The sequence below is a fragment of the Leucoraja erinacea genome, chromosome 35 (assembly GCF_028641065.1).
Source record: "Leucoraja erinacea ecotype New England chromosome 35, Leri_hhj_1, whole genome shotgun sequence".
NCBI classification, from domain to species: domain Eukaryota; kingdom Metazoa; phylum Chordata; class Chondrichthyes; order Rajiformes; family Rajidae; genus Leucoraja; species Leucoraja erinaceus.
Genome location: NC_073411.1, coordinates 7,232,124 through 7,245,681, shown reverse-complemented (window position 1 = coordinate 7,245,681; position 13,558 = coordinate 7,232,124). Strand labels below are relative to the sequence as shown.

Genomic DNA, 13,558 nt, shown 5'->3' with positions numbered 1-13,558 from the left:
ACAACAGACTGATCAGGACATCATACTCATGGCGTTACGCTCGTCACCCTTGGCTCCCCGCCGTTCCTCGGTCGGGTTGGATTCTGAGGGTAGTGGAGGTTGATGCCCCAACCGATCCCCAGCCGAGGGAGCGCAATCGTGTGTGATCTAACTTTCCCTCTCAAACCCATTCTCCTGCCTTCTCCCCTAACGAGTGGCACCCACAGTTCCAGGTAAAGAGTCCAAGGCCCACAGTGAGGTAGGTTAGAAAATCAGGGCTGCAGCAGGCCAAACTGTTCGGTGAACCTTTGTCATTTTTGTCGGCGCTAAACATGGGGACACGTGTGTACTGCCTAGGTGAGGTCTTCTATATGGTTTTACCTGCTTCTATGCAAAACAAAGCATTTTACGGTACTTGGGTATATGCAGGGGCGGAAAACCCCGGGGGGACAGAGGGGACAGAGGCGCTGGTTTGTCCATGAATTATCCTTTGTCAATTGCCCCGAGTGTGTAGGGCGTTGACGAGAAAGAGGGACAGCTTGCTACAGACGACTTGGAGGCCGCCAATGGATATTTTTAAGGCAGCGATTGACAGATACTTCAATGATACTTTATTCACATAAACTGTATATTGGGACGTGGCAGGGTCAGTCCCGGTTTGTCCTGAGCCTGCCACGTCCCAATTGTACTTGTACTCATTTCCAGGGTGGGTTTGTATTGAATCAACACCACGGTCCCTCGGGTCACTCCACTCCCTGACGCGACACTGACCACCAGATGTATTTGTCACTAACAGCTCCGGGCGAATGCGAGGATTGCAACGTCTGTATTGATGAGACCGACGGGTCGGTGCACGAAGTGGGAGAATCCTGGAACGCAACAAATTGCATGGTGTGCTCGTGTAGAATTGGAAGCTACGGATGCTGTGATCGGTATGTAATCCTCCGCTGGTCACCGCATAGGGCCTGATCCTGACGGCTGAACTGCCACTGCAGCGGTCGGTGGGTGTCGCCGATGCGTTGAGAATCGATGGGTGTAGTGAAGGGAATGACATTTGGACATGTACATGGAGAGGACATGTGTGGAGGGATATAGACCAAACCTAGGCAGGTGCGACGAGTGTAGATGAGACATGTTTATCGGCGTGAGCAAGGTGAGCCACAGGGCCAGTTTCAATGCTATATGACTCCATGTCTCTCACCTTGACCACGTGGGTTTTCTCCGAGATCTTCAGTTTCCTCCCAAACGCCAAAGACGTATTTTGTATTGGCTTGGTATAAGTGTAAATTGTCCCTAGTTTGAGTACTGTTAAACGACCGGGTTTCGCTGATCGGCGAGAAGTCGGTGGGCCGAAGGGCCTGTTTCCGCGCTGTATTTCTAAACTAAACTAAACTAAACTAAACTAAACTAAACTAAATAAATGAAATGAAACACGCGGGCAGGTTTCCTGCTGATGCTTACACCCTTGTGTCTGAAAGCATCACGGTTAGACAGTAGGGAGGGAGCATGGTGTTGGTATCATGTGTTGTGTGGTTAAAACGACAAATCTAATGTTGCTGTCATTGGAAGAGAGAAGGGAGGTGGAGGGTGAGATTGGGCAGTTTAGGATTGTTGAAGGTTCGGAGTGTGGGAGGGAGCTGTTCCCATTGGCAGACAGACCGACATCCCGGGGACATGGAATGAAGTTGACTGATGAGATCCAAATCTGACCCCGGAAACCCTTCAGTTACCTAGTGAATGGCGGGGATCTGGAGTATCGTGGAGGCAGATTCAAGACAGAATTGGACCATAGTTGAAATGAAACGTCTACTATGAGAGTGAGAGAGTGGATTCATCTGCAATGAGCCCTGCCTAGAATAAATATGCAGCCGATGGAATAAGTGGCGTCCTTCAATGTCTGCCCTCCCTGTAATGCCAAAATTCTGAATTGTTGTTTTTAATTATTGCATCCATAATGTATTCATCAGGGCTTTCAAACCAATTTCGTTCCGTGAAGATTGTGTTGCAGTTTTGGATCATGAAACTTGCGTCTATCGAGTCCACTTGAAGGACGACCCATCTATCGAATGTCCCACGTACGGAAGTGTTGGGAAATGAGCTGGAATAGACAGGCAGCTCCCTTCCAAGGTGGAGATAATGGGATACGGGAGCCTTGATTCTTGCATGTAATGTCTGTATAACAATAAACATATTCTGCAGTTAGTGTTGTTGTATTATCCATCACTTCAATTAAAAATGGGTGTGAAGAAGGAGGCTCTGACAATGTATGTGGTGGACAGTTTGAGATGACAGTGCGAAGAAAAAAAGATTGGAGTTTGTGCAAATAGACAATGAGGTCCACAGCAAAGGCAGGTGTGTGTGTGTGTGTGCGTGTGTGTATGTGTGTGTTATGGTCTGTGTATGTGTGTGTGTGTGTGTGTGTGTGTGTGTGTGTGTGTGTGTGTGTGTGTGTGTGTGTGGGTGTGTGTGTGTGTGTGTGTGTGTGTGTGTGTGTGTGTGTGTGTGTGTGTGTGTGTGTGTGTGTGTGTGTGTGTGTGTGAGATGGTGTGTGTGTGTGTGTGTGTGTGTGTGTGTGTGTGTGTGTGTGTGTGTGTGTGTGTGTGTGTGTGTGTGTGTGTGTGTGTGTGTGTGTGTGTGTGTGTGTGTGATGTGGTGGTGTGTGTGTGTGTGTGTGTGTGTGTGTGTCCATAACAGTCCATAACAACGACTTTAGCAAAACAACATTCCAAAGTCTATGTTGGCGCAAAACTAAATGAAAATAGACGAGCCACGAGGGAGCATGACAAATTGAGTTTAATATTAGCTTCTATGAAGCGAAATCAGTCCAGCAACGCCGACTGTTCAAGCTATTTCACTGTGCCAAGTGCCAGAAGACGTAAGTGCAAGTTAAGAGGCAAGATTAAGAACTGCAGCATGTTGTGTCTATGTCCATCTAACCTCGGCCAATTTGCCGGCGTTTGGCCCGTATCCCTCTAAACCACTCCTATCCATGTGCTTGTCCAAGTTTATTTTAATTGTTGTTGTAGTACATGGCTCAACGATCTCCTCTGGTAGCTCGCTCCAACGGGTACTACAGTGGGTGTTTGAGGTAACCTGTTGCCCCCAATCAGTAATCAGGAACAGAGCATCTTTGTGATTGGAAAGGCTACCAACTCCCTACCACCTCGTGAGCAGATACTTTGAGGTTGGCAGTTCATCCAGTCTCCGCACTGCACCCCCCCCCCCCCCCCCCCCCCTCTGTTTCTGCGCCCGTGAGCACTTTGGAGTGGGGGAGATCGCTTTCTTTTGGCGGGGAAAAGAGGGACTCATTACCAGCTGTAGACCCCAATATTGAAAATAATGACCACATCCCAGCCTCCCGGTAACGTCTACTGGATAAGTCACCATGGCAATGAAATGGGTTTGAAGTCCAAAAACAAATCTGTCACAACACTCACCCCACTCGCCTTCCTACGCATAGAAATTACACAAAGTGAGTGACCTCAGGGGCGTAAACAGAATTTCACTTTTCCGAGCAGCCAAGCGATCAGCAGTTCAAGAGGATGAACCTGTTTTCAAGAGGCACATTGCCCGAGGTGTATGAAACCATAAGGGGATTAGGACGGATGAATGCACAGAATATTTTATCCAGAGCACTGCGGGCCAGGAGGTTAACTGACCGCTGTAGCAAGAACCAGAGGGGATAAGTTGAAGGAAAGTGCGCAAAATCTAATAGGAACATGAGCGTCAACCTTTTCACAGAGGACCGTGGATACATGAAACCAGCTGCCAGATGAGGTAGACGATGCAGATGCTATGATGGGCATTTAAAGTGCATACAGGAGCTTTCACTCGTTCATGTAATGTCTGCTTATAAACATACACCAAACTTATTCTGTCCAAGTCTTCTGACCAATCATTTCAATAAGAAATGGGCGTCAGAAAGATGAGCCTCTGTGAAATGTGGTGACACGTTTGGGAACTCGAGTGTCCGAGAAATTGTAAATTGAACGAAATGTAGGGTGTATGAAAATGTAACTGTGAAATATGTCAATGAACCTGAAAAATAATAAATTCTAAGGATTTGAAAGAAGCGCCAGGGGTATTTTGATGTCAACTTCGCAAATTAAAAAACAAAAAAACCAGATCATGATCTTCCCAATACATTCAGCCCGGATTGCATCCTGTAGATTAGATGGTGCCACACGCGGGCTTGCAACTTGAATAGGAGAGAGAAAGAAAACAGTGATTGACTGTCGGGATCAAATTAAAATATCCAAACCTGTTGATAAAAATATCAACAGAAAATATAAACAGAATGCAGAACGATTGTGTTGCAGATGAAGGTCAATGTAAAAAAACATAAAGCTATCCTCCACTACATAAAACAATGATGAAACTGCGGCGTAAATTTCAGATGGTGAGAGATTGGCAAATATTGACGGATAAAGGGACTTACATGTCCTTTAGACAAGTCAGTTATAGTATACATGCAGACCCACCAGGCAATTATAGGGCACACATTTCACAGACAAATGGTTCATCCTCATTGTGACTTGACCTCCCAACTATTCTTGGAAACCTGAATGCCTTACACCTTCACTCCACCTCCGGATCATTTATATACACTGTAAATAATTGCTGGCCTGGAACCATTCCTTGGCACAGTGCGTAAGAAGGAACTCCAAATGTTGGTTTAAACCGAAGATAGATACAAAAAGCAGACGCGACTCAGCGGGACGAGCAGCTTTCCTGCAGAGAAGGTATGGGTGACATTTCGGGTCTGAAGAAGAGTCTCGGCCCGACACGTCACCCATTCATTCTCCCCCAAATATGTTACCTGTCCCGCTGAGTTACTCCAGCTTTTTACGCCTACTAGGGACAATGCACTGCCTCACACCATTCCAGCCTGGAACCGACCTCCATTGTTAGTGAGAGATACAATATTTAATCCATGTCAGCGCACTTCTCTTCATATACCATGCACTGGAATTTACTAAGTTCTGAACTCCGTACAGGCAATCAGTAACTGGTATTACATAACATTTCGACGTATCCATGGTTACGAAAGATTTAGAGGAATACATGCCATCACAGGCAGATGCGACTAGCGTTGTTAATTGTTGTTGTAGTATCTGTTTCAACTATCCCCGCTGGTAGCTCGTTCCAAATGCCTACCACTATCGAAGTCAACATGTTGTCCCTTCGGTTCTTGCCTCTTTACTTGAACCTACGTCTTCAGACACTTGACACAGATGAGAGATTCCCCGTTTAGGGACGGAGTCCCGCTTCATACAAGATACTCAATATGTCATGCGCCCTTGTGGCTTTCCATGTAGTTTTGCGCCATCATAGCGTTTGGACGTGTTAGTTGGACTGTGAAGGGTTAATTCTGCGTCATTCATTTTTGGAGGACCCCTCGAGTTACACCCTGACTGCAGGAGAACCTCCCATTCATTCATTCTCGTTGCTATCAATTTGTTAACCAAGTCTGCTGTCCGTAGTAAGTGTACTGTAATGGGCAGCCATGACTTGCTGGTGGCCAAAAGTGTGAATGTCCAGTATGGTGGACGTGGTGCCAGTTATGCAAGTGAGCTCACAGCAGTGGTACAACGCAGTCGTACAGACCGCGCATCCGCCGGGAACATGGATCCTAATTTGTGTCATTCTTCTTCTTGCAAATGGCGTGCACAGCCTAAAGTTGCAGGACAACCTGTTCTGTTTGATCGTATTCAATTGTGCATAACAGGTTGATTGCATTTGTCGAAACATGGCCGACCACGTGAAGGTTGCAATCTCCCACCCCATTTGTGGCCCAATGAGTAGGAAGGAACTGCAGATGCTGATTTTGACACAGTCTGCCCTCTCCTCATTCTCATCCACTTCACCTCCCGGTACTTTTCCACCGGTCCCTCCTTCTCCTCACCTGCCTGCCTGTCACTCCCCTCTCATCAGCCCAACTCTCCTCACCTGTTGCACTCAGTTGCCTCTGATCACCAATTAACTCTCAATAGACTCTCCTCACCGTTCACACAGTGCCAGATTGTTCTCAGCATTCATGCAAGACTCTCCAGCGATTTCCCCACTGCCTACACGGATTCGAACCTGCCTGCCCCTGACCATTCCGTCATGTCGTCTTCCCGGATATCACCTCAGCCTTCTGTCCCCGACCACGGCCTTCGTCCCGTACCTCCTGGTTTCTGTCTGCCTCTCTCCTGGGCTGTTTGGTGTATGCCTGCAACGGCTCCTCGACTTCCTGCCTGGCTTCGACTATCTTTTCCTCTGTCCCTCGCTGGTTTGTTTGCATCGTGTGTTGGATCTCCTGGTTACCGGACCTTCCGCTACCCCGACTACGTCTCCTGCCTGCCCCTCTTCGGAACCCTCGCTCAATCCTGAGCCTCTGTGTGAGTACGGTGTACCCATTCCTGTGTTACTACTCTGTGTTACAGTATCGTAATAAAGTTCATGACCAATTATACCTGCCTGATTCTGTGCTGCTATTGGATCCTAGCTATACCCTTTACAGATTTAAAGCGAGGATAGACGCAAAATGCTGGAGTAACTCAGTGGGACAGGCAGAGAAGGAATGGGTGACGTTTTGGGTGGAGACCCTTTTTCAGACTGATGTCAGGGGAGAAGTAGATACATATATAAGGAAGTGTTGATGTCAGGGGAGAAAATGATACATAGATAAGAACGTGTTAGCTGAGAGAAGGTAACAACAAATGAAACAGATTAAATGTAGTCGGAAACAGTAAAATGCCCCTGTCCCACTTCGGAAACCTGAACGGAAACCTCTGGAGACTGCGCCCCACCCAAGGTTTCCGTGCTGTTTCCGGAGGTTGCAGGTGGTTCCCGGAGGTTCCCGGAGGTTTTTGTCAGTCTCCCTACCTGCTCCCACTACCTGCAACCTCCGGCAACCACCTGCAACCTCCGGGAACCGCACGGAAACCTTGGATGGGGCTCAAAGTCTCCAGAGGTTTCTGTTCAGGTTTCCGAAGTGGGACAGGGGCATTATTAGACTGGTCGGAAAACTGGGAGGGGGATGAGGAGAGAGGGAAAGCAAGGGTTACTTGAAGTCTAATGATCTTTGATAAAGTCAAGTCAATAAACTTGACTTGACTTGACTTTGTCCCAATGTCTTCGAGGGATGGGAATGGGGACGAGATGGCAATGTTGGGACAGATCTCTTGAATACGTGATGTTTCTGGAGCCAGTTCAGGACAGGGCTGACCTCATAGACCTGACGGATCACAAAAGATAAACACAAGAAGCTGGATTAACTCAGCGGGTCAGGCAGCATCTCTGGAGAATATTAATAGATTAAGTTTCGGGTCGAGAACCCCTTCGGACTGAGAGCCAGGGGAAATGTAAACGGGAGATATAGCACAAATGAATGAAGGATATGCAAAAAACAACTATTATAAAGGGAACGTGGAGCCCACAATGGTCCATTGTTGATGCAGACATTACAAGCCAGACCGAATGCTCCTGTATCGCATTGATAAATGTATCCACGTTGACAGGGAGGTGCCTCTTTATTCCAGCTGATTTCCCAACAGCTCCACGCACTGGAAGTATGGTCCAGTTCTGTTTTGAATCTGCCTCCACTACACTCCAGATCACGGTCATTCACCGGGTAACTAATTGGGGTCAGTTTTAGCTCTCGTCAGTCATCTTCACTTCACGCGCTGTAGGAAGGATCTGCAGATACAGGTTTACACCACAATGCTGGAGTATCTGCAGGATTGTATGTCTATGTTGCATCTAATCTCGGCCAAATTGCCCGAGCTTGGCCCATATCCTTCCAAACCTCTCCTATCCTTGTTCTTGTCCAAGTGTATTTTAAATGTCGTTGTAGTTCCTGTTTTCGTATCTGCTGCAGTTACTATAGCTCTGCATGTCTATCTTCGGCGTAAATTAGTTCCGTCCTTCTCATTAGATGGGGTGTCTTGGACGGCATGGAAGAGTTGGGCCGATGGGCCTGATTCTGCATTATATGACTCTGTCCTCGAGAAAAATCCATCGATTACCAGGTTGTTATTCAGTCTTTCATTCTGACGCAAGCAGGCAAAGAGAGTTGAACGACCGGCGGGGCAGTGGATCTGGAGAATAAAGTCTGCAGCCGTTGTCACCGGGACAGAGATTGTCCGTTCAGACTCCGGGGAGAACCGGCCTGGTTGGGAGATCATGGTACGTATGGATCAGACCGCTTGGACTTGAGTAGACGGATCGGTGAAGCTTTGAGTCGCTGCACATTCACCCTCCAGGGAGACAGTGACAGGTTGCAGTTAGTGCATTATATTAGTTACTTGACCACGTTGCTCATTAAACTTTCTCTCTCTTCCACCCCCCCCCCCCCCCCCCCCCCCCCCCCACCCCCCCCCCCCCCCACCCCCCCCCCCCCCCCCCCCCCCCCCCCCCCCCCCCCCTTTCTCTCTCTTTGCAGAAACTTCTACTGGGCATCGCTCTGCTGTTCCTCGCAGCTCAGCTGTCGGAACCCGCCTGCTTCTTTAACGCTCAGAGCACAAGAGGTAATCTATCGATCTGAATCTCTCTCTCCTATCCGACAGTAGACTGATCAGGACATCATACTCATGGCGTTACGCTCGTCACCCTTGGCTCCCGGCCTGTTCCTCGGTCGGGTTGGAGCCTGAGTGTAGTGGAGGTTGATGCCCCAACCGATCCCCAGCCTAGGAAGCGCACCTCTGCCGCACTAACCATTGTCTACGGGTGGAGGGTCTCCTCAGAACGACGCGCAGCTGCCCGGGGGCTACACGTACTCGGGGACAACACGAGCACTTATTATTCACCCACATGGGACTCCGAACGGTGTGAAGCTCGGATTTAGATTCAGCATTAGATACTCAGCATTAGATATACAGGCCCTTCGTTCCACCTAGTCCACGCAAGCATTTCCAGGGTATGTTTGTATTGAGTCAATACCACGGTCCCTCGGGTCACTCCACTCCCCGACGCGACACTGACCACCCGCTGTATTTGTCACCAACAGCTCCGGGCGAATGCGAGGATTGCAACGTCTGTATTGATGAGACCGACGAGTCGGTGCACGAAGTGGGAGAATCATGGAACGCAACAAACTGCATGGTGTGCTCGTGTAGAATTGGAAGCTACAGATGCTGTGATCGGTATGTAATCCTCCGCGGGTCATCGCATAGGGTCTGATCCCGACGGCTGAACTGACACTGCAGCACTCGGGAGGGGGTCGCCGATGCCAGAGAAAGGGTGGTCTGGGTCGCCGATGCGTTGGGAATCGCTGTGTGTAGTGGAGGGAATGCCCCGAACACCGGCTCTCCCCATCTCTGAACAAACCCGAGACAGTGTATAAAATCACAAGAGGAATAGATCGGGTAGACGCACAGGGTCTCTTGCCAAGTGTTGGGGAATAGTGAACCAGAGGACATTGGTTGAAAGTGAAGGGGAGAAGATTGAACATGAAGCTGGGGGTAAATCTTTCACACAAAGGGTGTTGGGTGTATGGAACGAGCTGCCGGGGGAAGTTGAGGCAGGTAGTATATCAACGTTTAAGAAACATTTGGACATGTACATGGAGTGGACAGGTTTGGAGGGCTATAGACCAAACCTAGGCAGGTGCGACGAGTGTAGATGAGACATGTTAATCGGCGTGAGCAAGGTGAGCCACAGGGCCAGTTTCCATGCTATATGACTCCATATCTCTCACCTTGACCGCGTGGGTTTTCTCCGAGATCTTCAGTTTCCTCCCACACTCCAAAGACGTATTTTGTATTGGCTTGGTATAAGTGTAAATTGTCCCTAGTTTGTGTACTGTTAACGCTCGGGTTTCGCTGATCGGCGAGAAGTCGGTGGGCCGAAGGGACTGTTTCCGCGCTGTATTTCTAAACTAAACTAAACTAAATAAATGAAATGAAACATGCGGGCAGGTTTCCTGCTGATACTTACACCCTTGTGTCTGAAATACAATACAATACAATATGTCGTTTGAACCTCAGTGAGGCGCAAACGAAGCTCCGTTTCCATAGCTATCCAAACAAAGACAATTCCTACAAGACATACATTCAATTCAATTTACACAGACATCCATCACAGTGAATCTCCTCCTCACTGTGATGAAAGGCAGAGTCCTTTCTCTCCCCTGCACCATTTCTCTCCCGATGTCGAAGCCCCAGGCGGGCTATGGTAAGTCCCACTCCAGGCCCCATAGTCACAAAGCTGGAGACCCCGGCGGGCGCTGGAATAACCCGCGGCCATTAAAGCCGCGTCGGGCGAAGTACGGCCCGCTCCGGGTTGTTTCAACCCGGCGACACAGGCGGGAGAAGTCGCATTGCGGGAGCTCCGAAAAGCGGTCTCCCACCCGACCCCGCGAGCTCCCGATATCACAGTCCACCAGACCTGCGACTGCAGCTGGAGCCTCCGAGCGCCGGAGTCGGGCCGCAGCAGCGAGCCACCACTGCTCCCCACGATCCGAGGCCGGCCATCCCCAAGATGGCGAGTAGTCCACAGCTCCGCGACAGTAGCCCCCAGGTCGTTCTGGTTGGAGGCTGCTCCACGGTGCTAGGCCCCAACCACAACGGAGACCCGACAAGGAAAAGGCCGGGTCTCCCGTGCAGGGAAGAGATTTTTTTAAGTATACAATAGAATAGAATAGAATGCAATTTATTGTCATTCAAACCTAGGTTTGACGAAATATCATTTCTACAGTTATTTACATTACAAAACAATCCAAGACCCACACTTAACACAGTTTTACATAAATATTCATCACAGTGAGTCTCCAATATCTCCTCACTGTGATGGAAGGCAAAGTCTTTATCTCTTCCCTTCGTTCCTTCTCCCGTGGTCCAGCAGTCCAACTGCAGTGGCGAGGGGAACTGGGGCTCCGATGTTAAAGTCCCCGGCGGGCGATGATAAGTCCTGAGGCCTTTTAAGCGACGCCGGGTGATGTTAGGCCCCGGCTCCATGTCCTTAAACCCGCGATTCCAGCGGGAGAAGTCGCCGTTGCGGAGCTCGGAAATGCGGTCTCCCACCACGGACCTGCGAGCTCCCGATGTTCCCGTCCACCGGGTCTGCGGCCGGTGCCTCCGAACTCCAAAAGTCGGGTCGCAGCCGCACGCCACCACAGCTCTTCCCGCTCCGAACTTGGCCAGCTCCGCGATGTCAGTTCCGCAGGCTCTGCAACTGGAGCCCTCAGGTTAGTCCCGGCCGGAGGTCACCGCCAGTTCCACGATGTTAGACCCAACAACATCCGAGACCGGACAGGGAATAGTCGGGTCCCCGCACAGGGAAGAGATTTAACCTGTTTCCCCACAGCCCCCCACCACCCACATATACACAGCTAAAAGGGAGGTGGAGGGTGAGATGAGGCAGTTTAGGATTGTTGAAGGTTCGGAGTGTGGGAGGGAGCTGTTCCCATTGGCAGACAGACCGACATCCCGGGGAAATGGGATGAAGTTGACTGATGAGAGCTAAATCTGACCACGGAAACCCTTCAGTTACCTAGTGAATGGCGGGGGTCTGGAGTGTCATGGAGACAGATTCAAGACAGAATTGGACCATAGATGAAAGGAAACGTGTACGATGAGTGAATTAATCTGCATAACCCCTGCCTAGAACAAGTATGGAGCCGATGGGATGAGTGGCGTCCTTCCTGTAATGCCGAAACTCTGATTGTTTTTTAATTATTGTAATGCCGAAACTCTGATTGTTTTTTAATTATTGCATCCATAACTATTCCTCAGGGCTATGAGACCTGTCATGTTCCCTGAAGATTGTGTCGCAGTTTTGGATCATGAAGCTTGTGTGTATCGAGTCCACTTGAGGGACGACCCATCTATCGAATGTCCCACGTACGGAGCTGTTGGGAAATGAGCTGGAATAGACAGGCAGCTCCCTTCCAAGGTGGAGATAATGGGATACGGGAGCCTTGACTCGTGCATGTAATGTCTGTATAACAATAAACATATCCTGCAGTTGGTGTTGTTGTATTATCCATCACTTCCATTAGAAATGGGTGTGAAGAAGGAGGCTCTGACAATGTATGTGGTGGACAGTTTGAGATGAGAGTGCGAAGAAAAAAGATTGGTGTTTGTGCAGATAGACAATGAGGTCCACAGCAAAGGCAGGTGTGCGTGTGTGTGTGTGTGTGTTTTATGGTACGTCTTGTGTGTGTGTGTGTGTGTGTGTGTGGGTGTGGGTGTGTGTGTGTGTGTGTGTATGTGTGTGTGTGTGTGTGTGTGTGTTTGGTGTGTGTTGTGTGTGTTATGGTGTGTGTTCTGTGTATGTTGCATGTGTGTGATGGTGTGTGTGTTACGGTGTGTGTTGCGTGTGTGTGTTGTGTATGTAAAATGCCCCTGTCCCACTTAGAAAACCTGAACGGAAACATCTGGAGACTTTGCACCCAAGGTTTCAATAAGAAATGGGCGTGAGAAAGAGGAGCCTCTGTGAAATGTGGTGACACATTTGGGAACTCGAGTGTGTGAGAAATTGTAAATTGAACGAAATGTAGGTTGTATGAAAATGTAACTGTGAAATATGTCAATGAACCTGAAAAATAATAAATTCTATGGATTTGACAGAAGCGCCAGGGGTATTTAGATGCCAACTATGCAAATTTAAAAAAAAAAACAGATCATGATCTTCCCAATACCTTCAGCCCGGTTTGCATCCTGCAGATTAGATGGTGCCACACGGGGGCTCGCAACTTGAATAAGAGAGAGAAAGAAAACAGCGATTGATTGTCGGGACCAAATTAAAATATCCAAACCTGTTGATGAAAATATCAACATGCAGAATGATTGTGTTGCAGATGAAGTTCAATGGAGAAAACATCAAGTTATCCTCAACTACATAAAAAATGATGACACTGCGGCGTAAATTTCAGTTGTTAAGCGATTGGCATACATTGACGGATAAAGGGATTTACAGGTCCTTTAGCTAAGTAATTTATAATAAACATGCAGATCCACCGGGCATTTATAAGGGCACATAATTCACAGCCAAATGGCTCATCCTCATTGTGACTTGACCTCCCACCTATTCCTGGAAACCAGAATACCTTACACCGTCACTCCTCCTCCGGATCATTTATACACACTGTAAATAATTGCTGGGCTGGAACCATTCCTTGGCACAATGCGTAAGAAGGAACTCCAGATGCTGGTTTAAACCGAAGATAGGTACAAAAAGCAGAAACAACTCAGCAGGACAAGCAGTATCCCTGGGGAGAAGGAATGGGTGACATTTCGGGTCTGAAGAAGACTCATGACCCGAAACGTCACCCATTCCTTCTCTCCAGAGATATTACTTGGCCCGCTGAGTTGAGGGCCTGTCCCACTTGTGCGTCGTTTGCGCGTCATTGACGTGACGTCGTTTACTCGTCACGACGCGCACGTGATCCTTCACTCCAACCGTGGAGTAGGTTTAGTGCTTCAGCTGAAGTGCGGCAGAGGAGCGCGCTTTAAGCTGGGGGTTGGTCGGGGCATCAACCTGCACCACCCTCACTCAGGCTCCTGCCCGACCGAGGAGCAGGCGGGGAGCCAAGGGTGACCAGCCTTAGCGTAGCGCCATCCATGGGTGTAATGTCCCTGCTCAGTCTCTGCTG

The 13,558-nt window shown here is 48.9% G+C and overlaps 2 protein-coding genes across 2 annotated transcripts in view; both read left to right on the top strand.

The window, feature by feature from the left end:
* Nucleotides 1-2,076, top strand: part of LOC129713280 (beta-microseminoprotein-like) — a 2,381-nt gene extending 305 nt beyond the window's left edge. Inside the window, exons 3-4 of the mRNA XM_055662230.1 lie at nucleotides 776-911; nucleotides 1,947-2,076. Of these exons, the coding sequence (XP_055518205.1) occupies nucleotides 776-911; nucleotides 1,947-2,076 (266 nt within the window). The remainder of the gene's footprint in view (nucleotides 1-775; nucleotides 912-1,946) is intronic.
* A 5,941-nt stretch (nucleotides 2,077-8,017) lies between these two features.
* LOC129713256 (beta-microseminoprotein-like) lies at nucleotides 8,018-11,932 on the top strand. Its single transcript, XM_055662191.1, has 4 exons — nucleotides 8,018-8,151; nucleotides 8,408-8,492; nucleotides 8,972-9,107; nucleotides 11,697-11,932. The coding sequence occupies exons 1-4, from the start codon at nucleotides 8,149-8,151 to the stop codon at nucleotides 11,824-11,826; spliced, it is 354 nt and encodes a 117-aa protein (XP_055518166.1). The 5' UTR covers nucleotides 8,018-8,148; the 3' UTR covers nucleotides 11,827-11,932.
* The last annotated feature ends 1,626 nt before the right edge of the window (nucleotides 11,933-13,558 follow it).

Coding starts and splice junctions, on each gene's coding strand:
- LOC129713256 (XM_055662191.1), top strand. Junction 8,493..8,971: donor TAACGCTCAGAGCACAAGAG/GTAATCTATCGA, acceptor TGTCACCAACAG/CTCCGGGCGAATGCGAGGAT. Junction 9,108..11,696: donor AGCTACAGATGCTGTGATCG/GTATGTAATCCT, acceptor ACTATTCCTCAG/GGCTATGAGACCTGTCATGT.